This window comes from Dipodomys ordii, unplaced genomic scaffold, assembly GCF_000151885.1.
Source record: "Dipodomys ordii isolate 6190 unplaced genomic scaffold, Dord_2.0 Scaffold173, whole genome shotgun sequence".
NCBI lineage: Eukaryota > Metazoa > Chordata > Mammalia > Rodentia > Heteromyidae > Dipodomys > Dipodomys ordii.
In genome coordinates this window covers 717,513-744,474 of record NW_012267389.1, presented here as the reverse complement: position 1 = coordinate 744,474, position 26,962 = coordinate 717,513, and the positions used below count along the sequence as shown (strand labels likewise).

Here is a 26,962-nt window from a genome sequence, read left to right as displayed (position 1 = left end):
AAGATTACATATCAATATATAAAAAACTTATTTAGTATTTAGTAACTACTACATGGTGAATATTTCTTTTTTTGGGAAGGGGGGCTTGAACTCTGCACCTGGGCGCTGTCCCTCAGCTCTTCAGCTCAAGGCAAGTGCTCTACCACTTGAGCCACAGCGCCACTTCTGGAGATAAAAGTCTCATAGACTCTTCTCCCCAGGCTGGCTTTGAACCGCAGTCCTCAGATCTCAGCCTCCTGAGTAGCTAGGATTACAGGCATGAGCCACTGACGCTTGGCCCATAGTAATTTTTTTTTGGGGGGGGGATCAGTTGTGGGGCCTGAGCTCTGGGCCTGGTCGCTGTCCCTCAGCTCTTCAGCTCAAAGCTAGCGCTCTACCACTTGCGCCATAGCGCCACTTCTGGCTTTTTCTGCTTATGTGGTGCTGAGGAATCGAACCCAGGGCCTCATGGATGCAAGGCAAGCACTCTACCACTGAGCCACCTTCCCAGCCCCATAGTGAATTTTTTTTTGGGGGGGGGGTTGGTCATGGGGCCTGAACTCTGGGCCTGGGTGCTGTCCCTCAGCTCAAGGTCCTGTCACTAGGGTGAACACAGTAGGGTAAGGAGGAAAGTACAAATAAATGTACAGAGAAAGTATATACAGAAAGTGTTAGGTAAATTAAATTGGCCGCCAAAAAAAGAGAGAGCAGCAGGATTCAGGCAAGGAAAGGTTTATTTTCAAGATTCAGGCTGTGTCTGGTCAAGTTGGAAGCCTCGGCAGAAAGGATTTAAAAAAAAAAGTCAAGCCAAGGCTTATCAAGGCCAGGGGCAGGAGAAGGTGTGTCCACACCCATGTGGACATGAGTGTGTGTATGGGGGGGGGGGATTGCCTCCCAGTGTGCCAGTTACCTAGGTGACGGAGGTACTGGGGGGAGACTTAACCAATAGGAGGGAGGAGTCTGATCCACCTTCCCAGGGTGGACCTCACAGAAAGTATGTACCTTCTGAACACATACAAATGTATAGAAACATACAGGTAAATGGGGTGTAACTACATAGTAGAGCTTTTGCTTAGCATGTACCAAAGTCTGAGTTTCCATTCCCAGCAATGCCTTGATGGAAGGGGAGGTGGGAAGGAGAAAGGGAAAGGGGAGGCAGGGAAGCAAATTCTGGTAAGAGCCAGAAGGAACTTCACTTTTTTTTTTTTTTTGGTCGGTCATGGGGCTTGAACTCTGGGCCTGGGCGCTGTCCCTGTGCTCTTCAGCTCAAAGTGAGCACTCTACCACTTGAGCTACAGCGCCATTTCCGGTTTCCTAGTGGTTTATTGGAAATAAGAGTCTCCTGGACTTTCCTGCCTGGGCTGGCTTTGAACCGCATCGCAGATCTCAGCCTCCTGAGTAGCTAGGATTACAGGCATGAGCCATCGGCACCTGGCGGAACTTTACTCTTAACCGGTAGCTGTTGGATATGCCCTGGGCATATCCAGGGTGCTGTCTTTTAAGTGTGTGCAGGTTACGCTTTGTAAATATCAGAGGTTTTACCCAGAGCTCCTTCCAGGGCTGGAAGTGTGGTTCAGCAGTTCAGTGTCTGCCTAGCAAGAGCAAGATCCTGGATTCAAATTACAACCCCACGGAATCAGAACTTCTTGTGCAGATATACCAGGGCTGCTCCTGCTGGACTCATCTTTAGGGATTTTTCCAGTCAAGCAAAGAGGGACGGCTTCTGGGGTTTGCTGAACCACAAATTTTGTTTGTCAAAAAATAGCAAATTTCTTTTAGAGTCACTCTGAGAAGAACTTAAACCCTGGGAGTTTAGGATTTCAGAAATTCACATGTGTTTTGTTGTCATTGGTGCCTTCCCCCACACCTTATACTAGCTTTTTAATTCATTGCATTGTACTTCGTAGGCTCTACCACTTGAACCATGCCTCCAATATTTTTGCTTTAGTTATTTTTGTCTTAAATTTTTATTTTTTCCTACTGTGACTAGACTCGAACCATGATCTTCCTGTCTATTCCTCTTGTATAGTGATGAACATAGGAATATGTCACCATGCCCAGCTTAATTCCTTGAAATGGAGGTTTCAATAACTTTTTGCCCAGGCTAAACATAATCCTCTGATTTCTGCCTCCTGAGTAGTTAGTTGCTACTACAGTTGTGAGCTACCATGCCTAGGAGATTCAAGTGGTAAGCAAAGCAAGTGACCAAGGAAAGTTTCTAACTACAAAAACTGTGTTGTCATTGTCCCGTGAAACTTCCTCAGGAGACTCAATTTGAGTCTCAGCCAGGAGCACACAACTGCCTGAAATTTTGCTCCAGTTCTTTGTTGTTGTTGTTGTTTGTGTGATTTTTTTTTCTCTTTCAAGAATAGCTTAGATTCTGTAGTCTACATGTCAAGGAGTGTGCCTGCTGCCCCCCATAGATCAGAAGCCTGTATCTAGAGCTTTGCAGACTCAGACCACATTTGAAATAACTTCAGAACTGTGGGGTTATTTAACTTGCTAAGTTTTCTGAGTTTCTTGGACCTGTTATTTGATGTCTTTCCCATTTTGGACAATCATCCCGTGGTGGTCCTGGTTCATCCGAGGTCCCAAGATGTTGCTCTCTCTCTGTCTCTCCTCCCGTGTTCCATGGCTGTGGTGGATAGACTGGTCCAGGACCTTAGCCAGCCACACCCCAACGGGCCTCTCCTCTAGCTACAGTGGGACCTCCCTGTGCTTCCTTCCCCCAGTGTCCTCCCTCCCTAAGCTAGAAGGAGGGAGGAGCAGCTGCCCTTGCAGAAAGTGCACTCTCCTTCCTGACAACATGCCACAAGCACAGTGGAGGTGTGCACCCATACTGTGCCTTTGGCATGGTCATCTCCCCTCCTCCGAAAGTCCCACTCCCGCCTTTCCTCTTCTGGAGCTGTTTGCAAGAAAGTGTCTCAGGCTGGTGAGTGGAGACTGCAGAGCTTGTACACCATCAAGAGTGGTGCTCCTCTGTTTCCTCCACCCTCAGTGAATGCTGGCTGTCCTGGGACCTGAACACATAAGAAAGAAAAACATTCTTGGAATTGTACTGCCAGCCCACATCTAAATCAGAACCACTAGGGAAAAACTTACTCGGTTTGCTTTATTTTTTTAAATTTAGAAAGGTTGTATTTTAGTAAAACAAGATTCAAGTAGGGAGAAATGGAGAACAGTGCAACATCATTGCTCTCCATGCAGGAACGAGAGTGTAAGGCTCCCAGTTTGCGTTTAGCAGACTGGACTCTTCCCTGCAGTGTAAGTGCTCAGTGGTCAGTCGCTTTCACCCATCTGTTTTCTTACACTTATTAGACAGTGCATCTGGGAACAGCAGAAAAGGCACCTGATTTTCATGACATTTATTGTTCCAGGTAAAACATTAACTTGGACCACATTCACTTTCTGCTTCTACCAGAGCTGGAGATGATGTCCAGTGCTTGAAAATTCATGTTTCATGTACTCCTCAGTTTCCTAAAATAGAGATTTGAGTCATCTCTAGGCCCTGGTCTCGGCTGTCCCAGCAAAGGAGGGGGGGAGAGGATAGCTAATTTTAGTTGTTTTTCCAAAGTGCTGCACTGATCTATTCCTCCTGGCAGTTTCTCCCTGGTGTGTGTGTGTGTGTGTGTGTGTGTGTGTGTGTGTGTGTGTGTACTTTTCAAACTGAGATTCTATTCTCACACTCACTTGCTTACTCTTTCACACACTTGTTTCCTCTCACACTTACCTTTACACACACTCACATTCCCATCTAGTTCTGTCACATTTCATCTCTCTCTGTCATACATGGTACCTCACACATTTACCCTCACATGTTCGTTCTCAAATGTGCTTGCTCTCCATACTCCTACTTGTTTGTCTTTCTCTCCCACTAGCTTGCTCATCTTCACACACTCTAGACTTCTGTGCTTAGCAGCCCTCTCCTGGTCTCATTGTCTGGAACTCGGGGACCCTTTGCCTGGGTCTCTTTTTTGCACTCAAGTCTCTCTTCGGAGCCCAGCTGGCTCTGACCTCCCACAGTCTCATGTCTGCCTTCTTAACAGTTTGCTTCTCTGAACCTTAGCAGCATGTAGGAGTGTTTCAACCATTTTCATGAGGCTCATGTGGAAACAGCAGCAGTGCATATTGTCTGTAAACTAATACCCAGACTGAGAGACAAGTTCAAAAAGCACGTTGGGGTTAGAGCTGTTCCATGTAGAGAGATGTTAGGGCGAGGGGTTAGGGGAAAAGGTACATCAGAGACAGGGCCTGGCTTAAGGCAAAGATGGCCCTTGAAAACGAGGCTACCCCCAATGTGGACTGAGCAGGAAAGAGGATTTCATTTTGGCCTGTTAACTAGCTGTGAAGTCAAAAAGTTCCAGGTGAAATCATTTCCTCCAGGTCTGAGTTTTCTTATTTGTAAAATTCAGAGATAGTTATTTTGGTTCTGTATCTAATTCTAAACTTCATTACCAACTTTTTTTTTTTTTTTGGGTCCGGTCCTGGGGCCTGGGCGCTGTCCCTCAGCTCTTCATCTCAAGGCTAGCTAGTGCTCTACCACTTGAGCCACAGCGCCACTTCTGGCTTTTTTCTTTTTGCTTATGTGGTGCTGCGGAATTGAACCCAGAGCCTCATGCATGCAAGGCAAGCGCTCTACCACTGAGCCACCTTCCCAGCCCCTTGACTACCAACTTTTAAAGCCAGTTTTAAATGTAATATTAAAAAATAATATCCGTTTGCTTCTTTTTTTTTTAACATACTCCAATAAGCCTTTGTGTTCTTGCATAATGCTATCATGCTTTTTTTCTTTTTTGCTGAAAATGGAAACTTTCCTGTATTGTCAATGCCTTTTATCTTTGATTTTGATGATGGAAAGATATCTTTCAGATTTCTAGTCTTACGCTTTTTTCTTGTTGTTCATAAGACAGCGTTATTGCTACCTTTTGTGGATGCTTTGCAGCTAATCTTTGCACAGTTTTTATCATTTAAAATACAACAGCAGATTTAATTCAGTTCTGTTATCAGGCTTTTAAAATTTTCATGCAGGGGCTGGGAAGGTGGCTCAGTGGTAGAGTGCTTGCAAGGCAAGCACGATGCCGTGGGTTTGATTCCTCAGCACCACATAAACAGAAAAAGCTGGAAGTGGTGCTGTGGCTCAAGTGGCTGAAGACCTGAGGGTTAGTGCTCAAGCCAAGTTCAAGCCCCACCACCGACCAAAATAATAAATAAAGTCTTGACGCAACAGCAGGCTTCACCTAGCTGATGAAAATCAGCAAAGTGTTGGTTGGAGCAAGGGTTGAAACAAGGTCTCATAGTGTAGTCCAGGCTAATCTCAACCCTCACATTCTTCTTGCTCTAGCCTTTGGGAGTTGGGATTATAGGTGTGTCTCACATGCCAAACAAAGCATATTTTTTTTTAAAGCAAAACGAAGTAGAGGCCATCTAGGATACATTTTACAGTGATTTTAAAATTCAATTCAGTTTTATTTGTCTTAGGAGACAGAGTGCCAGCTTGTTTAATTCAGTGTCACACTCAGCTGAGGTTGCTCTGAATGCCTGGCTCAGCTGTTCTCCTGTGTCAGCTCTCCAGAAGCTGGGACTATCATTACACAGCACCATGACAGCTGCGATTTATTTATTCATTTATTTTTGTCTGTTGTAGGGCTTGAATTTAGGGCCTGGGTACGGTCCTTGAGCCTTTTTGTTCAAGGCTAGTGCCCTACCACTTTGAGTCACAGGGCCACTTCCTGTTTCCTCGTGGTTAATTGGAGATGAGTCTCTTGGACTTTCCTGCATGGGCTGGCCTGGTTTTGAACCACAATCCTTAGATCTCAGCCTCGTGATTAGCTAGGATTACCAGTGTGAGGCACCAGTTCCCAGCTTGTGATAATTTTTGTATGACACATTTATGCAGTTTTCTAATCCGAGTGCTACTAACAAATAGCAATGCATCCGGAGAAAAAGCTGATGATGGATCAGTGTAATTAAAGAGACAGTTCTTCTATTCTGGGCTACAGTTTTGATCAGATAAGCAGGATGTTGAAAACGGGTAATGGGAATGGCTTTCGTTGTTGTGTGTGTGTGTGTATAATGATATGTAGTATGCAGTTTTAGGAATCAGAACCCAGAAAAGATTCCTTGGTTGTTCTCCTTCATGCACTTAATACATGTGTTTTCTTTGACAACTTAGAATTGGCCATTTGGTTTTTAGTTTATTCACGTGATACTTAGGTATCCTGGTGTTCTTTTTTTTTGTAGGTCGTGAGTATTGAACTCTGAGATTGGGTGCTGTCCCTCATCTCTTCGGCTCAAGGCAAGTGCTCTACCACTTGAGCCACTGCACCACTTCCGGTTTTCTAGTGGTTTATTGGAGATAAGAGTCTCACAGACTTTCCTGCCTGGGCTTGCTTTGAACCGTGATCCTCATATCTCAGCCTCCTGAGTAGCTAGGATTACAGGCCTTAGCCACCAGCGCCTGGCTCCTGGTGTTCTTATAAGATCAGAGTAATTAGCCGGGTGCTCGTGGCTCATGCCTATAATCTTAGCTACTCTGGAGGCCAGCCCGGGCAGGAAAGTCCGTGAGACTCTTATGTCCAGTAAACCACCAGAAAACTGGAAGTGGTGCTGTTGCTCAAGTGGTAGAGTACTCGCCTTGAGCCGAAGAGCTGAGGGACAGCGCCCAGGCTCAGAGTTCAAGCTCCAGGACTGGCAAAAAAGAAAGAAAGAAAGAAAGAAAGAAAGAAAGAAAGAAAGAAAGAAAGAAAGAAAGAAAGAAAGAAAGAAAGAAAAAGAAACCTGTATGCATTTGATATGAAACTGGAAACTGTATGGACCCCTAATATCATTGTTCTTTTTTTAAAACAGCTTTTAGAGATTAACTGGACAGGACTGACTAATCTTCTGGACATCCCTGGATTGAAGTGAGTTTGTTCAGAACCCACCATTGGCTTATTGATAATGTCTTTTGTATTGTCACAGACATACCATAAAAATGGCTAACACTATTGTCTGGCATGTAGAATTGGTGCCTCTTCGTAGGCTTTCATCAGAAATGACCAGAGTGTAGTTGAGTTTTGTTCACTCAGCCGTGCCTATCTAAAGCAATCCTGATTAAAGTAGGATGACTCCAGGAGAATCATAGAGCCACTCCTCGTGTACCTTTTCTCTAGGGCATGTCTCCAGTGGTGGCACTTTAGAGAGTAGCTGTCCCTTCCCTTGCCTTTTCTCACCTTTACCTCTGTCTCAGTGAGCAGGACCTCAGGGTGACGTTTCTGTATGGTATACTGGGAGTCCCTTCCTTCCTCTGTAATGATTTAATATCTGAAAGTGCGTGAGGCATGGAGGTTCCGCCCCTGGGAGGGAGTGGGATTGGGCTGTTGCTGAGTCCCAGTATTCGTCTGAAATGGAGGGTGGAAACTTGGAAAGCTCCAAGTTTGGGTTACACCCTTCTAAACTTGGTTTTGCTCCTTTTGCTATTTTATTCGAAGTTTAAAACACGTTACTTGTTAAGGGTGCAAGTCTTTCAGAAATTTGAGGCAGTCTTGTTCAAAAGTCAGTTGTAGGTGCTATGGGTTGCTGGATTAGGAAACTTACCATCTTTCATAGAGCTATAGAAGGAACATAGTTAAAATATTCAATTTATCATCTGACTCAACTGGTCTTAAAAATGGAGAGAGCATGAGTGAGAGAGAAGAGAAAGAGGGAGCAAGTACGCTACCTCTGAGTTACATCAGTAGCCGTTTCAATCCAGACTATTTTTTAAGGCAGATTGTATATCTACTTTGAACCAGCCACTGCTCTCAATTTGGTTGTAACTAAACAGCAGTCCCACAACTGTTCTTACGGAGCTTAGCCTGCTGCTGGCCTCAAAGACTTGTACAATGAGGAGGGCACCTGGCACAGGAAGGGTTAATACAGACTGATGCTGTGGGCATAGCTCTTGTCTCAGGCAGGTAAGTCCAAAGTAAACTTTCACCCAGCATGCACCTGCCAAATTTTCCTCAGCCTACCTAGGACAGATTCCTGAAGATGAGGTTTGGCTCTCATGTATACCTTTAGAGGAGGAAAGAGAACAGGTTAGTTGTTTGAAAATAAACCACTGAATGGAGGTATCCCCCAAAGAAAGAGCCTTCACAGGAAATAAGGGGACTGGGTATTGTTTGCCAGGTTAAAAAACAAACAAGCAACAGATACCTACATGATGAATGTTTCACTGTGTGCACTTTGTCTCTGATTGGCGGGAAACCGAAATAACACATACTATGGAGCTTCTGCTCTGTAAAATAACACCATATTAGCTGTCCAAAAGCTTGACATCAGACCAGGTAAATGATGTGCCCCTCCTCTGGCAAGACTAGTCAGTCCCAAACCAGTTTCTTTTTTTTTTTGGTCGGCCATGGGGCTTGAACTCTGGGCCTGGGCGCTGTCCCTCAGCTCTTCAGCTCAAGGCGAGCGCTCTACCACTTGAGCTATAGCGCCACTTCCGGTTTTCTGGTGGTTTATTGGAGATAGGAGTCTCACGGTCTCTCCTGCCCGGGCTGGCTTTGAACCGCGATCCTCAGATCTCAGCCTCCTGAGTAGCTAGGATTACAGGCGTGAGCCACCAGTGCCCGGCCCAAACCAGTTTCTTTACAAGGGATCTACACACAGACACAATAGATAAGCACTAAGTACACACATGCATATGCATACATATCTAGCTTCTCTTTAATAATGTATATGTAGATAGTCTCGTTTTACATAGTAGTAGCTTCGACTATTTATATTTATCTGTGTAGTACAGGTATTCCTGTACACTCACTCTCTGTAGAATTACATAATTAAAAATTTACATGCACGTGTATATCACATATATAGAAAGATTAATATACATCATGAGAATAGCTGGGAGCTGTGGCTTACATCTAAAACCCTCTTTTTTTCCTGTCAGACCTGGGACTTGAACTCAGGGCCTCAGCACTGTGCCTGAGCTGTTTTTTTCCTCAAGGCTAGCACTCTACCACATGAGCCACAGCGCTACTACCGGCTTTTTCTGTGTATGTGGTGCTGAGGAATGGAACCCAGGGCTTCATGCATGCTAGGCAGGCGCTCTACCACTGAGCCACCTTCCCAGCCCACATCTATAATCCTAACAACTCAGGAGGCTGAGATCTGAGGCTTATGGTTTAGAACCGTCCAGGCAGACAAATCCAAGAGACTTATCTCCAAATAACCAGCAAAAAGCTGGAAGTGGATATGAGGCTCAAGTGGTAGTGCCAGCCCTGAACAACACAGTGAGTCTGAAAGACCCTGAGTTAGAAAAGAAAAAAACAGGTACTCTACAGTATAAAATTTAAAAATGAGATATATATTTAATATACTATATAATTTACATTCAGTTATGTAAATTTTATATAATATATAAATATCATAAACCTACATAATAAAATATAAAATTGGGGCCACTAGCTCTTGCAGACTTTGTGTCAAGTTAGAGGTGTAAGCTGGCCACTAGTGACTCACGTCTATAATCTTAGCTACTCAGGAAGCCAAAGTCAGGAAGACTGTTTTAAGGCCTGTAAGCAGAAAAGTTCACTAGATTCCATCTTCAAAACACCTAAGAAAAAGCAGGACTGGAGGCACGGCTCTCACAAGTACAAAGCTGGAGTTCAGATCCCACTTGCATTACCACCATCACTGACTCTCCCCAGATTCGAGCTATAACAAGTCTTATGTTGTACCCAAAAGAGGTAAATAATAGTTGAGGTTAGTTACAATGGAGCCTCGCTCCAGCTTCACAAAAAGGTGTCCATAGGCTGAGTTAATTGACTACAAAAAGGAGCCTGAAATAAAATAGGGTTAATGCCTGAATCTCTTGTCTTTTGTTGTTGTCATGTTTTTATGCTTGGCTTTCTCAGTCATGGCTGCCCTCTGGCACTTGAGTCTCACATCCAATGCTGACTTTTTTGCTGGATGATGGGAGATAAAAGTATTGAAGATTTGTCTGCACAGCTTGTCTTTTACTCTCAATCTTCAGATTTCAGCTTCTTTAAGTAGCTAGTGGCTCCACTGCCTGGCTTTGTTATTGTTTTGCTTATTAGTTTTTATTGACATATATTGCTCAAGATTAATTGTACTGACAAACTGACATGTTGAATTGAAACTCCTTTGTACAACTACTTGAAAATAATAAATATTATATAAAGTAAGATGTTTCACTGTGATACTTCCATAAATGTATACGGTGTAATCATTCACTCTGTCATTCTTTCTTTCCTCTAACCCTTCTCCTCCCTCATCTACCCCTCCAGAAATCCCTCTTTAGTGATATTTGTTGTGTTTATTTTTATGTATGTGTGTATATGTGAATATTTATGGATGTGTGTATGTATGTACTTGTATGTGCGTGTGTATTTATGTGTATGTAGGTGTGTATGGGTATATATGTTTGTGTGTATGTGTGTATTTATGCGGGTATGCATGTGTGTATGTATCTCTGTGTATTTGTTGGTACTAGGACTTGAACTCAGGACCTCCCTAAGCTTTTATGTTCAAGGCTGGCACTCTGCCACTTGAGCTACTGGATTTTGGTGGTTAAATGGAGATAAGAATCTCACTGACTTTTCTGCCTGGGCTGGCTTCTAACTTTGGTTCTCAGATTTCAGCCACCTGTGCCTGGCTGTTTTTGTTTTTATTTAAAAGTTTTTTCTTCTAAATTCTTCAAATGAAAGAAAAAAAATGAATATTGCTTTTGTGGGACCGGCTTGATTTCGTTTAGCATGATGCTTGGCTGTTCTCCTGAATGTCCCAGTTGTGTCTCAGTGAAGAACTTCAGGCAGCCTGGGAAAGGTGGAAGAGGGCGGGGGCTGGGGCATGCACAGGAGTGGGGCTAAGGAGGGATTTGGGAATCGTGGCTTTAAGAGGTCACTGCTGTGTGGGTGCTGCCTGGGGTAGGAGCAGCGCCCACAGTGGATGCTTCAGAATGCTCTGAGATTTGGGAGTGGGCATTTGCCACATTTGAACTGGGTTTCTAAGCCAGCAGGCACAAGGTGGGTGCTGCAAAGGGTGCTTCAGTTTAGCACATTTCTCCATATAAACAAAACCACTGTTTTGGAGAGAAATGCCCAGGATAAGAATACATCTGGTGTGGGGCCGTGCAGAGCTTGCACAAGCCCTCAGCATCTCCCTAGAGGATCAGTAGCCAGGGCCATTTGCTCATAGTAGAGCAGTTCCATGTGCCTTTAGCACTTAGGGTTTTTAAAATCTTTTTTCCTGTTAAACTGAAAAGCCTGTAAAGTAAATTCTGTATCTTGTCATAACACCTGGATCCCTGTCTTGCTCAGGTAATACTTGCTGAATGGTGATGCTGATAATTATTGTCTCACTAGATGTATTTAACTGTATAATTACATATCTGTGCTAATGATTTGATCTGGCAAGAACTGTGATCCTTCAAAACTTTACAGTTCTGGAAAATACGTTCCTTAGCAATATCTTTACATTTATATGCTTTCACAAGTATGGCCAGACACTTAAAGGGTAGGCAAGCCAGGTGCCAGTGCCTCGCACCTCGAATCCTAACTACTCAGAAGGCTGAGAACTAAGGCTCACGGTTCAAAGCCAGTCAGGGTAGGAAAGTCCCTGTAAGACTCTTATCTCCTATAAACCACTCAAAAAACTAACAAAAACCAGAAGTAGAGCTGTACCTCTTAAGTGGTAGAGCTGAAGAGCTCAGGGACAGTGCCTAGAGTTCAAGCCCCACGACCACCACCATCACCACCACCAACAAAAATAGAACAGTGAAACCTGCTAAAATTGGTCTAGGATGGGAAAAAGGAGGCAGAGACCAATAGAGGGGATAAGATTGATAGGAATATATTGTAAATATGTGAATGTCATGGTGAAATCTCTGTAACTAATATATGCTAATAAGAAAGAGTAGGCAAAAGATACATTCAAATATATTCTTTTGCAAAATTCACTGGGATATGATAAATTACACAGAACTCTAGACACACAGTGAAACCAAAAGAGGGTACTCTTAGGAGAGAAACAAAGGAGCAATGCCTGCCTATGTGCCTCTTCATAGTTACATAAAGTAATACACACACTGAAAGGAACTCCAGGATATGGAAACAAGAGACTTCTCTTTTTTCTCCCCTCCACTTTTAGTTTGTGATATTCTGTTTTCTTTATCTTAAGTATGGTATATTCAAAAATACATCTTTAGGAGGGTTGAAGGGAAGATACAGAACTCGAGGGAAAGGGTGAGAAGGTGCAGGAGTGCAGCTCACTGGACATGGGTGAAAGTGACCTATACAACTCGGGTGGAGACAGGAGGCAGAGACTGGGAGAGACTCATCCGGGACGGGAGGCCGAGGCCGGGGGAGTGAGGGGCACAAGAGGAAATGCACCCATTGCCTGACTCATGTAAATGTAATCCTTCCATACATCACCTCTATAATAACAATAGTGTAAACTTATAAATCTTTTGCACTATATAATAGGCTAGAGTTTGCTCTATAGTGCAATATAATAGACTTAAGTATTAAAATATTCAGTATAAAAGAGTGTGAATAAACAATTCTTTTGCTTCATCAGAAGCTAGTATACAGTAGTAGGAAATGTAATATGTGTAAGAAGCATAGGCCAATCAATGTTTGCTGTTACTCTTTTGTGTATGAAGTATTTCAAGTTGAAAATTAATGAAATGTATCTTACTCAACATCAAGTCTATAATGAAGTTACACAGAAATGTATAAAAGATTTTTTAGGAAATTGCAACATAGTGGGAATTTTACCTATTCTGAAGATAAATTCTACCTCGTAGTTATCATAGCAGTTTCCCAGCTGAAGTGTCTTACCTGTCAATAGATACTGCATCATATTGTGGCTTTGCTGATTGTTTGTTAAAGGTGATATGTCTGATTGTTTGTTCTTTACCTTCAAACTAACAGTGGTTTATCCGACACTATCATTCTGGATATAATATCGAACTACCTGGTGCTTCCCAATAGAATCACTGTTCCTCTTGTCAGTGAAGTGCAGATAGCTCAGTTGCGGTTTCCTATACCAAAGGTAAGCATGCTATAGCATCTATAACACTAAAAATACCTTAAGGACTTGTGCAGACATGGGTTATCTGGGGTGGTGTAATTCCCCAGGTCTGTCTGAAGGTCTGCATTGCAACCTTTGTCCTGCTGCAGTGGTGACTGTCCTGCTCTCCACCCTCTGCTGAACAGGTGTGCCTGTGACTCAGAGATCTCAAGGGGCTCATGAGCCTCAGTTGAGCTCCTTAGAGGTTCTGCAAACACTACTGTAAATCATAATGACAGCTAGGAGCATCTTGACAGCCTCAGTCATTTCAGAGGGTATGTGCTTTGTTTGTCCTTTCTGGGATTGTAATTGCTCCTAGCAACATGAGAGATGAGGAAGATTGTGATATGATGGCTTGCATAGGTGTCTCTCGGACATTGAAATGTGATTACTGCTGGTGTCAGTGTGTAAGGTGGCAGCAGAGGCACTTGGATAGCAGCTGCCTGTGCAGAGTGGAACAGCAGAACTGGAACTTGGTGGAACTTTGTGGACATGTGACAGAGCATGACTAGCGTCAAAGTTGTTTTTTTGTTTGTTTGCTTTTTGGTGCCAGATCTGGGCTTGATATCTGGGCCAGAGTGCTGCCCGTGAGTTTTTATGCTCAAGGCTAGCACTCTACCACTTGAGCCACAGCTTTATTTCTGACTTTTTTGGTAGTTAATCAAAGATAAGAGTCTCACAAGCATTCCTGCTAGGCTGGCTTTGAATTGCAATCCTCAGATCTCAGCCTCATAAGTAGTTAGGATTACAGGTGTGAGCTACCCTTCCCCAGCTTAGCATCAACTTTTATCTGTAAAATGATAACTGTACTTGGTACACAGCTGGATCACAGACATACAATCACCTTCAGTTGAGCAAACTGAAGTCTCACAAAGTGGTGAGGCTTGGTAGACAGGAAGTTCTGGTCATGAGGGATAGTGGAGTAAGTGATTTTCACAAACCAGAGTGTCAGACACCAGATATGAGTCTGCATTATTTATATATATATGCATGTATTATTATATGTATGCGTTATTTTCAATAAGGAGTACTACTGGTGCACACTAGGTTGTTTTATACTCACATAAGGAGTAAGTTGATGCTGTTTCAAGTGTGTGTGTGTTTTTGATAGAGAGAGAGAGACTGACGAACTCAGGGTCTCAAGCCCTCACTTAGCTTTTTTGCTTGGAGATAGTAATCTACCATTTGAGCTACACCTCCTTTGTTTCAGTTTTTGTTTCCTGAAGTAGAGATGTTTCCCTGATGCTTTTTACTTTTCCTGGCTAAATTAGATCTCAACAATAGTACATAAATCATCAAACATGCATGAACACACACAGTAGATTTAATGTGACACTACATATTAGAATGTCTTTTTCTTTAACGTTAGATGCAGCAATCTTTCTTGACATATTTCTTTACTGTATGGACCTTTTTTCTCTGAGTGCAGTGAGCATTGAACCTTCCAGGTTCCAGCTGCCCTCTATCCCAAGGCTTAAAAGTTAATATTATACAAAGATGTTGCCAGATCATTTAACCTTTTGTCATATGAAAATATAAAGGAGAAATTTTCAATGTTTTTTAAGGGTGCTCATTCACAGAGAAGCTTATCTTGTGCTGATTGAGAGGAATGTCACTCTGTAACCTTTTAAGAGTTGGGAGAAAATGGGACAAGACATCCTACTTTACCATCCAAACTTTACCACCTTTGTTTGCTTTGAAAGAAATATGAAGCTGGGCACAAGTGGCCCACACCTGTAATCCTAGCTACTCAGGAGGCTGAGATCTGAGGACTGAGGTTTAAAGCCCGCCAGGGCAGAAAAGTCCGTGAGACACTTATCTCCAGTAAACCACCAGAAAACTGGAAGTGGCGCTGTGGCACAAGTGGTAAAGTGCTAGCGTTGAGCTGAAGAGTTGAGGGACAGTGCCCAGGCCCAGAGTTCAAGCCCCATCATCAAACAAAAAAAGAAAGAAAGAAAGAAATATGAGTGGACTTTGTCAGCCGTTTTAGAGAAAAGACTATTTAAAGTCTACATGTAATACATACTTCAGAAGTTTAATGACAGTATTTCATAGGACTTCTCAAAGCATTGAGTGGTGTGGTTACTGCCTATGAAGTACTTAGGAACAGGTCTGGTGCACCTTCATGCCTGTTATTACTTAGAACTAGAGTGTCGAGTCACGCGGTGAGCACATGGCTCTGTGTCTTCGGTTTCCCTGGGGTTACACTCACTGCCATGCTAGGACCTCTGTAGTCAGTGTTCCTGACACCCCAGTTCTTCCAACTGGGTCAGATCCATAGCTGTCAACCAATCTCTTAAATGAACCACAAATGCTTTGTTCTTCTTTTCAGGGTGTTCTAAGGATACATTTTATTGAAGCTCAGGATCTTCAAGGGAAAGATACTTACCTTAAGGGTCTCGTCAAAGGAAAGTCAGACCCCTATGGGATCCTCCGAGTGGGAAACCAGATCTTCCAGAGCAAGGTCATCAAGGAGAACCTGAGTCCCAAATGGAACGAGGTATATGAGGTAAGGGATTTGTCCTGCTGGGTTCCTTGCTGTGGTGCACTTGACACTGAGTTGGTGCATGGCCACTTTTCATTCCAGACTTCACATAGCAGTGTGGCTAATGTAAACCATTGCTTAAATTTTCTTTGTTTTAATTTCCCATCTTTAAAAGAGTATTTTCTCTTCCTCATAACAAACAAGAATGTTATGAGGAACATTTTTAGAGCTTAATTATATAGTGTTTTATATATACATATATACAATAAATAATTGGCAAAATATTCTCATGTATTTTTCTAATCATCAAATGCTACACGTGGTTAATAACACATATAAACACAAAGGTGAGATTCTTCTGTTGTATGAACCTTTCACTTAACACATGCAGGCATGTATTAAACACGTATTTACACGCCAATGAACAGAGACCCCCTTGAGTTAAATGTCTTACTGTGTAGGCCAGACTGCCTTGAATTTACAATTTTTCTGCTTCAGTCTTCCAAGTATTAGAATTAACACGTGTGGGCAGTACACTGAGCTGAACTGTATGTGATTTTTATTAACAACCATTCTTTTGAATGGTTGTTAATACCATCATTTACTCGTACTTGTCAGTGCAATATTATCAGCACACGTGTAATGTGAATGTTTTCCACATGTGAAGCTCCTCAACGTGAATTGCTGGATCAAAAGGTACAGGTTTTTAAAGGACAGGATTCTTCAAAACAATCATGGAATTTATGCTACTCCTGCTTCCTGACTCCCTGCCCTTGTCAACCTGTGACTTTCTCATTTTCTTTTTCTCTGAGTGGTAACTGGGCAGTGGTTATTCTGAATGGAATTACTTCAGGGGTGCTGTATCCTGCATCTTTTCTCTGTCCTGGGCCTTGTACAGGGTATGGGTGATGTTGTATTTGACCCAACAAGATGTAATGCACATAACCAGAAACAAGCACAGTGAGATGTTGCTTTGTGGGCAAGTATTTTAGAATGGCTCAGACATCAGGAAGATGTGTGGTCTGACAATAAGAACAGCTTACTGCTAAAGTACATAGTCATATTTATTATAATCATCATAGCAGTAGATGACGGCTTTAGGGAGGCGGCAGTAACTCCTAACCATTCATTTTTCAGGCTTTAGTCTATGAACACCCTGGACAAGAATTGGAGATTGAACTCTTTGATGAAGACCCGGACAAAGATGACTTCTTAGGAAGGTGACGGGAAGTGTGGGAACTCTGCTATCACTGTTACAGATAGGAGCTTTTAATACATTTTAAAGTTGTTTTTAAATGTAATGTTTCACCTTCTGTTTCTCTCTTTCTTCTTCTTTCCTTCCTTCTCTTGTCTCCATCCTCCTCTCGTCTCCGTCCTCCTCTCCTCTCTTCTCCTCTCCCCTCCTCTCCCCTCCTCTCCCCTCCCCTCTCCCTCCCCCCCCCTTCTCTTCTTTTCTTTTTTGTTAGTCATGGGGCCTGAACTCTGGGCCTGGGCGCTGTCCCTCAGCTCTTTAGCTCAAGGCTAGAGCTCTACCACTTGAGCCACAGCTCCTACTTCCAGCTTTTTCTGCTTATGTGGTGCTGAGGAATCGAACCCAGGACCTCATGCATGTGAGGCAAGCACTCTACCACTGAGCCACCTTCCCAACCCTCTTTTCTTTCTTTTTTCTTTTTCTTTTCTTTTCTTTTCCTGTCCTGGGTCTTGAACTCAGGGCTTTGGCATTCTCTCTGAGCTTCTTTTTGCTCAAGGCTAGTGCTCTACCACTGGAGCCACAGTGCCACTCCCAGCTTTTCCCAAGTAGTTTATTGGAGATAGGAGTCTCACAGACTTTTCTGTCTGGGTTAGCTTCAGATCACGATCCTCAGATATCAGCCCTCTTGTGTAGCTAGGATTATAGGCAAGAGCCAGTAGTGTCCAGATTCATCTTCTGTTCTTCAAGTATTATTATTTCTTCTTCTTCTTTTTTTTTGGGGGGGGTCCAGTCGTGGGCCTGAACTCTGGGCCTGGGCACTGTCCCTCAGCTCTTCAGCTCAAGCTAGCGCTCTGCCACTTGAGCCACAGCGCCACTTCCGGCTTTTTTCTTTTTGCTTATGTGGTGCTGAGGAATCGAACCCAGGGCCTCAAGCTTGCAAGGCAAGCGCTCTACCACTGAGCCACCTTCCCAGCCCACTAAGTATTATTATTTCTAAAAGGGTCCTGCTGTGTGTTGCAGTAACAGCTAGCCCTAGGACCTAGGACCCCTTGAGTCAGGGTTAAACACATGAGAGGTCCAGAGGCTACACTCAGAGATGCCTATGTGCAGGTGCCTACAGGGGTGCTTTGTCCTAGTTTGTAAAAGTAGCTTTTTTTAGTTTGGCCTATACATTGTGATAATAAATATCAATTTATTTTGTTTCAATTGAATGACTAATAGCTGAAAAAAAGTGAGCTAAAAAAAAATTCTAGGGCCAGTTTGTTGGATATAGGCCTGTGCCCATAGTACTAGCTACTCTGAAAACAGGAGTAGGAGAGTTTGCAGTGCTGAGCCCAGCTGAGACAAAAGCACCAGACCCAAGCTACAAGCAAAGGGCTGGGATGTGTCTCCAATGATAGAGTGCTTGTCTAGCAATGAGGTCTTGAATTCAAAGTCTCACCAAAAAATTATTTTTCTATCTGATCTTTTTTCTCCCCTGGTATTAGGGTTGAAGTCAGGGTCTTAATCTCACGCATAACTTCATTCAAGGCTAGCATTCCACTACTTGAGCCACAATCCTGCTCCTGATTTTTTACTTGTTTATTGGAGATGAACGTCTTACAGATTTTTCTGCCCAAACTGGCTTTGAAGTGTAATTCTCAGATATTAGCCTCCTCCTAAGTAGCTAGGATTACTGGTGTGAGCCACCAGTAACAGTTCTTCTAATCTATATCATTTAACCTAGTTATTGTGTGTGTGGAGGGAACATGGCACCAGTGGCTCATGCCTATAATTCTAGGTATTCAGGAGTCTGTCTGAGGATCAGGGTTCAAGGTTCAGAACGAGTACTCAAGAGTCTATCTTTAGTTAGCTAGCAAAAAGCTGGAATTGAAGATGTGTGGCTAAAGAGGTAGAGTGCCAGCCATGAGCAAAGGCCCTGAGTTCAAAACCTGAGTTAAAACCCCAGTGCTGGCACGCATGCGCATGTTCGCGTACGTACGTGTACACACACACACACACACACACACACACACACACACACACACACACACACACACACACACACACACACACACACACACACGGAGATATAGGAGTGGGTGACATTGCTGAGGTTTGTGCTTTTTCTGAAGTAATCTTGTATGTTATACCTGATTTGAAACTATCTAAGATTTTATGTGTTGTGTTCTGACTTGGGTGTCTGTGGCTGCAAAAGAAAACTGAAGTAAAAGCAACTTCAAGAGGAATGTTGTGAGATCAAATGTGTTCTGGTAAACTTAGTGTGTAGACTGGAGGCTAACAGATCAACCAGGGCTACGAAATGAGGGTTTACACTAAGACCTAGACTGCAGGGGCAGAGGGAAGGGTGTGTAAAGAGGAAGTGCAAGTACAATCATCTTAGTCATTCTCACTCCTGTGAACCGGAGAAAGGTTTTGGAAATAGAGCAGGGTTCTTTTTGTTTTTTATTTTTTGTCGGTCGTGGGGCTTGAACTCCGGGCCTGGGCGCTGTCCCTCAGCTCTTCAGCTCAAGGCGAGCACTCTACCATTTGAGCTACAGCGCCACTTCCGGTTTTCTGGTGGTTTAATGGAGATAGGAGTCTCACGATCTTTCCTGCCTGGGCTGGCTTTGAACCGCGATCCTCAGATCTCAGCCTCCTGAGTAGCTAGTATTACAGGCGTGAGCCACCAGCGCCCGGCAGCAGGGTTCTTTTTGGAAACTGAGCCCCAAAGGCCTCTGTAGGACTGGATACTCTGTGTGTCTAGAGTCTGCAAGCGCAGGTGGAAGGTCCGAGTTACAATTCAGTACGAGAGCAACTGCTCCATGGGGATTGGGGATCAGGAATGGAGCAGCACCAGCGGAGAATTTGTAATGTAAGAGAGTTGAGCTTTTTTTTTTTTTTTTGTAGTCATAGGCCTTGAACTCTGGGCTTGGACACTGCCCTGTGCTTTTCAGCTCAAGGCTAGTGCTCTACCACTTGAACCACAGCACCATTTCTGGTTTTCTGGAGGTCTATTGGAGATAGTCTCACGGGGGGCTGGGAAGGTGACTCAGTGGTAGAGTGCTTGCCTTGCATGCATGAGGCCCTGGGTTCGATTTCCTCAGCACCACATAAGCAAAAAAAGAAAGAAAAAAAAAGGAGATAGTCTCAAAGAGTTTCCTGCCTGGGCTGGCTTTGTAACTGTGATCCTCAGATCTCAGCCTTATGTGTAGCTAGGATGACAGGCATGAGCCACCAGCACCTAGCCAAGAGTGCCCAGCGAGTTGAGATATTTTTAAATATTTTCAGTGCATACTACATTGTAGAAAGACTAGGGTTTAAAAAAAAACATTATTTATTTGTTTATTTTTGTAGGTCATGGGGTTTGAACTCTGGGCCTGAGCACTGTCCCTCAGCTCTTCAGCTCAAGGCTAGCACTCTACCACTTGAGCTACAGTGCCACTTCTGGTTTTCTGGTGGTTTATTGGAGATGAGTTTCATGAACTTTCCTGCCTGGGCTGGCTTTGAACTGTGATCCTCAGATCTCAGCCTCCTGAGTAGCTAGGATGACAGGCATGAGCCACCCAGCACCTGGCTTTTTTTTTTTTTTTTTTTTGGTCATGGGCTTGAACTCTGGGCCTAGGCGCTGTCCCTCAGCTCTTCAGTTCAAGGCGAGCGCTCTACCATTTGAGCCACAGCACCACTTCCATGATTTTTTATTTTTTATGGCTCTGATTTCAGCTGAGCCAAACTTGGAATTCTGACTTTTAGAAACTAAATCTTAGTCGTGTCCTCACTTCTCTGGACGTTGTTAGGAATATGCTGGGTAAACCTTAGGGAATGCAGCCTGTTTCCTAGCAAACTCTAGCACTTGGTTGCATTTCTGGAGTACCTTTTCAATGCGCATGTTTGAGGTCATTTTAGTCACAAAGTGTGGGTGTTCTATAGGTGTTTTCCTGTATTTTGTTTTTCCTACAGTCTCATGATTGATCTCATTGAAGTGGAGAAGGAGCGCCTTTTAGACGAAGTAAGTTTTCTGCAGTGAAATAAGCATTGCCTCCTGTGTGTGGCCCCAGAAGGGCTGCGGCTCACTTTCCTACTCAGCCAGTGTGGGGAAGCTGGACAAGAGACATGTGCTTCACAGATACAGAGAATCCAGCAGGCCTGTGCTAGGGTGGGTTCAGGGGTAGAATGCTTGTCCAGCATGCACCTGATAAGCACTGAACATGCATATAAGCACATACATGCGCATTCATACATACACACAGAACGTAGGCCTTTAACAACAAAGTAAAAATGAAGTTAACAGTCATATGAGATGGAATGCCTAGAATACTTAGTATGTGCTAGAAATTCTTATAGAATACACAACTGTTTATTGCAGACAGACCTTGATGCCAAGGCAGGCATTAGGGCAAAGATGTAGGTGAGCCGCTCAGTAATGAGGATTGTCACTGTAGCTGCAGTGAACAGCAGAGACATACATGCACTTAGCCTGTTAAAGGTACCTCTAAGTGCCACAAAAATGTACAGCAAGAAAATACTTCTAGCGAAGATGTTACTAACAGAATTAAACAGGAAGGGTGGGGAGGAGGGGGCGCTGGGGAGATGGGAGGGGGAAACAAAGGAGGAGGCAACAATGCTTAATAAGAGATGTACTCATTACCTTGCCCATGTAATTGTAACCCCTCTGTATGGTATTTTCACAATAAAAAAAAAAAAGAATTGCACAAGAAGAATTTGAATTGGCTTCCAAAAGGTGAGTAAAATTGAGGCACATGAAGTTTAAAACTAAATCAGTATTTTGACTTTGCAGCCTTTAAAGCAGAATTTTCCTGCCCATGAGGGTTCAGTGTCCATGTAGCAAGTGATTTTGTGTGCCTTCTTGGACTCTGAGCCGGAGGCTTCTGTGGGACTGGATGCTTCGTGGGTCTCGAATCTGGAATCACATGTGAAAGGGCGTCTGAGTTAAATTTCAGTACGTGAGCACCTGCGTCAGACATAGCACATTGTTGAACAGAATAGACAAAGACCTGTGCTCTGCCAGGCCTTTCCTTACTGGATATTTGAAGACCCTCTTTGGTTATCTCTTGTGATTTTGTTTTGTTTTTAATTGTTATTTTTAAGGGGTTGTACAAAGGAGCTATAGTTTTATTGTTTTTTATTTTATTTATTTTTGTTCATTGTGGAACTTGAACTCTGGGCCTGGGCGCTGTCCCTCAGCTCTTAAACTCAAGGCTAATGCTCTACCCCTTGAGCCATAGCACCATTTCCGGCTTTTTCTGTTTATGTGGTGCTGAGGAATTGAACCCAGGGCCTCATGGATGCAAGGCAAGCGCTCTACCACTGAGCCACCTTCCCAGCTCTTAAAGAAGAAATGAAATTTTGCTTATTTTTATTTATTTTTTTGTGTGTTGGTCGTGGGGCTTGAACTCTGAGCTTAGGTGCTGCTCCTGAGTTCTCCAGCTCAAGGCCAGTGCTCTACCACTTGAGCCACAGCACCACTTCCGGGGTTACAGTTTTATAACTCAGGTTGTGAGTACTACTTGGGCATATCCCCTTCTTGGCTTTCCCACACACAGCATGATGGTGGTCATAACCTCACAGGGGTTTTGTGAGGGTGAATGGATCCTTTAGCTTGTCTCTGGGCAGTCAGGGCAAGGTCATTACATACTCAGGACAGACTAAGTGCAAATTAAGTCCTTCTGTGCTGTTGAAGAACTGTCTATGCACACAGTCAGCACACAGTGCTGTATTGGTAGAGACAGTTTCAGTCCACAGTTGACACTCATAAGAACTTCTGCTGAACATAGCACCTTTTTTCAGTGGTTCTCACTGGACGAAGTTCCCAAAGGAAAGCTGCACTTAAAGCTGGAGTGGCTTGCACTATTACCGGATGCATCGAACCTCGACAAGGTGCGTGAAGGGTCTGTTCTTAATGACCAATCGCTCAGGATCTAGGATCAGTCTCTGACCATGTTGCTACTTGACAAAAACAAAAAAACAGAACAACACACACACATACACACATAAATGTATGTCTGTATGTAAGTTTGTGTATGTGTATATAACACTAGTCTTTATTATGCCATTAGTTACTACAGTAATGTCAGGAATAAGTTAAAACATTAAAGAATTGCAAGTTATTATACTTGTTCTATAAGATCTTCAAATTTGTGCTTGTAATGGAAGAGATTCAGAACGATATAATCATTGTGTGAGTACTTTTAGTAAACAACCTCTTTTTTTGGGGGTGGGGGGGCTGGCCATGGGGCTTTAAACTTGTGGTCTGGTGTTGTCCTTGAGCTCTTTTGCTCAAACCTAGCACTCTCCTACTTTGAGCCACAGCTCTACTTCTCATTTTCTGGTAGTTAATTGGAGATAAGAGTCTTGCTGACTTTCCTGCATGGGCTTGATTTTAATCATGAGCCTGAGATCTCAGCTTCCTGAGTAGTGAAGATTACAGGCATGAGCCCCCAAGACCCAGCTAATAAATACTTTTTAAATGTTATTTCATACAAATCAAAGGGTATGAAATAACATTTGAAAGATACTGTTTCTGTTCTTGGTCTGTTGAATGCATTGAATGGTTTATTTCTCAGCTTTTTTTCTTGATCATAAATGACACAGTACAGTCAACTGGGAACAACCTGTCCTTGGTGAGCATGAACCTGCTGAGATACTTCCTTCCTTCTAGGTGCTGGCAGATATCAGAGCTGACAAAAACCAAGCCAATGATGGTCTTTCTTCTGCACTGCTGATTTTGTATTTGGATTCAGCAAGGAACCTTCCGGTAGGTTATGCAATGAAAACTCATTTGGGTGCTTTACTCCTGGTAGCAGATCTTGCTTGGAAATCTCTACTTTGTTCAGTCATGATGTACCATGTGGTTTTGTCTGGCTATGTGTTCAGTTCAGTGCAGAAGAGTAGCAACAGAGAAGTGTGAGTTAGCATTTTGCAGGTTCACCATTATTTTTATTAGAACTTTGTTGGCTAAAATGGGAATAGTCTCTGTTTGGAACAGGAATGAAATAAAACTGCTCTGAGCACAAACTTCAAAAACGGGGTGCAGTACCCAGAGCTGCTGAGGCCAGGCAGCCACCAGGGTGCCAGGTGCAGGTTGGCGCTGCTGGCCAGACATGCTGACCTTCAGGTAGCCAGGGTGGTTCAGCAGAACAGAGAGGACACACAAGCGATGTTTCACTGCCCAAAAGATACTTTTGTTTGTTTACATCAGCATTGTTTTGTTCTTAGAAAAACACAGTCTTAAAAATAACAGTTGGGCTGGGAAAGTGGCTCAGTGGTAGAGCGCTTGCCTTGCATGCCTGAGGCCCTGGGTTCGATTCCTCAGCACCACATAAGCAAAAAAAAAGAAAAAGAAAAAAGCCGGAAGTGGCGCTGTGGCTCAAGTGGTAGAGCGCTAGCCTTGAGCTGAAGAGCTGAGGGACAGCGCCCAGGCCCAGAGTTCAGGCCCCACGACCGGACCCAAAAAAAGAAAAAAAATAACAGCTAACTTTGGAAAAGGGAAATCCTACCAATCCAATCATTTTAGGCATAGGGTGATTCTCCACTGTCATGCTTTAAACCCAGTATTTAGGGTATGTTATTATTATAAATGTGATGTTGTTTGTTAATTTTTCTGATCATCCTGTCTTTGTCTACTGGGTAGTCATTTTTTATTTCCTTGTGCCAATGGCTGGTTTTGTTGAAAGGAAGACTACGGCTGCCAGGCACAGAGGCTCCACTTCCAACAGCTTTCACTGCATAATCATTTTTACTTGGTAAATCTCGTCACAGAAACACTTGGCTTTTTCAACCCTCTGTTTTGGACCTTTCCAGTATAATCCAACCTCGCTGTGGGAAAACTGTGTTTCTTTGTGGTTGATGGAATGGTTTTTATTTAGCATCTTTCAAGTTTTTAACATTGTACATTTACTTAGACTTTTCAAAAAAAGTAAATGTACTTTTTGAATCAATATATTTTATTTCAAGTTAATAAAAATACGATTGAACATTTATTTTCTACACTGGGAAGATGTAATTGTTGTTATAACTGCCTGTAATTGTACTCTTTCTTTCAATGAGGATTTTAATTTCTTGAATTCTTAACTTTTCTGAATGTTTGATCAGTCCGTTTAGGTAAAGTCTGTGACCTGTTGAGCATGGTGGTACATGCTTGTAATCCCAGCACTTGCAAGGCTGAGGCAGAAGGAGCATGAGTTTGAAACCAGCCTAGGCTTCTAGTGAGATCATACCTCAAACAAAATTAATCTGTGACCATATCTGTTAGAATTTCAATTTGCATAAGGTACTTTATTATTATTTAGCCTTTTTATAGAATTTCTTACCAGTAGAACTTTCTGCTTTTGATCATGATAGTGTTTACTATACACTGTTGTTTATAATGTCTGATAAAAGTAAATTTCCTGTATATTCATAGAAATAACAGAGGTGGCCAGGCTCTGGTGGCTCACACTTATAATCCTAGCTACTTAGGAGGCTGAGATCTGAGGATCGTAGTTTAAAGCCAGCCCAGGCAGTAAAATCCATGAGACTCTTATCTCCAGATAACCATCAAAAAAACAAAAGTGGAACTATGGCTCAGAGTGGTAGAGCACTGGACTTTGGCCAAAAAGAAAAAAGCTCAGGGACAGTGCCGAGGTCCTGAGTTCAAGCCCCACAACCAACACAAAAACAAAAGAGAAATACTAGAGTTCGTGAACTGGCAAGAAAGGATTTGGCCTCTCTGCAGAACTGTGTGCTTTGTACTATCAAAGTGAAATTCTAATACTGTCACATAAGCAAAGAGGCAGTGAGTGCGCTGCCCTTCTGTCAGGGGAGCACTCTGGATGTGGCAGTGCCGTGGCTGTTGGAGGCACAGCATCCCCACACAGCCACTGCTCCGCAAGGTATCTGGAGTAGCCAGAGCCTCGGCTGGCCAGGCCCTCGGTGTGTGGGTCCTCCTCGAGACTCTATCTCAGCACTCCTGTTTGTTTGTGCTTCTGTGCTTCTGGTGTGTACACACTGACCACAATCCACCATTCTTTGCTTTCTCTTCCCATCTCCACTTTCCTAAGAGTATCTACGAGGGAAACTTTGGGTGTGGCTACTTAAAAGAAAGGCGAGCGTCGGGACTAGTGTTTTGTGAGAATACTACCTCAGTCTATAGAGCACTATTTGTGAGTCCTCCAGCTCCTTCTTCTTTTGTTCAGTGGAGACTGCCCAAGTGTGGCCTGGAACTTTTGTGCAGTCTGTTCCTTGGAATGATGTGCATGCCGTTTTCCGTTCCTTGCATGATTTCAGTTACTGTGTCTTCACTTGGTGCTGTTTTTGTAGAATGTCACACTCTTGGGTAGTGCATCAGACATGAGATGAGCTAACCTAAGATCCTTCAACTGCTACTGACCCATAAGAACTAGAAAAGCAAAAAAACAAAAAACAAAACAATTTTAAAAAGTCCTTTGAGGAAGAAGTAAAGCCATAATGCTAAAATTTATCATCTATAGTTCATGTCCATCTGAGATGTGAATATTTCTTTTACAAGACTTTCCTAAATCTCCTTTTTCCTTCTGACCAAGTATAACAGTGTTAGAAACTGGCTCCCTCCTGTCTGTACCTTATATGTCTCTCTTGGTCACTAGACAGGGTCATGTGTGGCCAGGCTCACCCAGCCAGCGAGAGCCTGCCTTCTACCAGTGGCCTGGCCAGAACCCTCAGAGCAGAAAAAAAGCTGCATTGGGTTCAGCTTCTTTCTAAGAAGGAAGAATTAGTTTCCTAGAGTGGATAGTTGAGCATTTTGTTTTGCTCTCATTATATCTGCTTCCTGTGCTGTGTGTGGGGCCTTTACTCCTACTAATACCCTGGTTGATATCTAGTCTCACTCTATGGTCATTGAATACTACTGATAACTCACTTATTAGTCTAGAAAGCCATAATAATAATCAGTGAGATTCCTCAAGTCTGCTAGTACTTTTGGCCCAGTAATGAAAGGACTTGGCATTTTTGTAGAGCATTCCTTTGTTTCCAAAGGCTTTCCACATCCACCCTCAGTTTATTATCATTTTAAGATCAGGGGCTGAGGAGGACCATATTTAAAGAAGTATTTGTCTCATTTTCTAGATGAGGAAAACCTTGACTCCAGCAGGTAAGCAAGTCCCTTGGCACCTTCCTGGCCTTGTCCACTTACCTTTGTAAGGCCTTTTTAAAAGTCAGAAGGAAGTCAGTGTGGGAGAACACTCCTGTAATTCCAGTACCCCAGTGGCTGAGTCAGGAAGCTCTTATGCTTGAGG

At 43.2% G+C, this 26,962-nt stretch overlaps 1 protein-coding gene across 1 annotated transcript in view; it reads left to right on the top strand.

Moving 5' to 3' along the window:
• Esyt2 (extended synaptotagmin-like protein 2) overlaps window positions 1-26,962 on the top strand; it is a 68,382-nt gene that overhangs the window by 15,638 nt on the left and 25,782 nt on the right. The window contains exons 6-12 of the mRNA XM_013033638.1: window positions 6,826-6,881; window positions 12,897-13,017; window positions 15,368-15,544; window positions 16,658-16,740; window positions 20,652-20,700; window positions 22,500-22,589; window positions 23,371-23,466. Coding sequence (XP_012889092.1) covers window positions 6,826-6,881; window positions 12,897-13,017; window positions 15,368-15,544; window positions 16,658-16,740; window positions 20,652-20,700; window positions 22,500-22,589; window positions 23,371-23,466 — 672 coding nt within the window. The remainder of the gene's footprint in view (window positions 1-6,825; window positions 6,882-12,896; window positions 13,018-15,367; window positions 15,545-16,657; window positions 16,741-20,651; window positions 20,701-22,499; window positions 22,590-23,370; window positions 23,467-26,962) is intronic.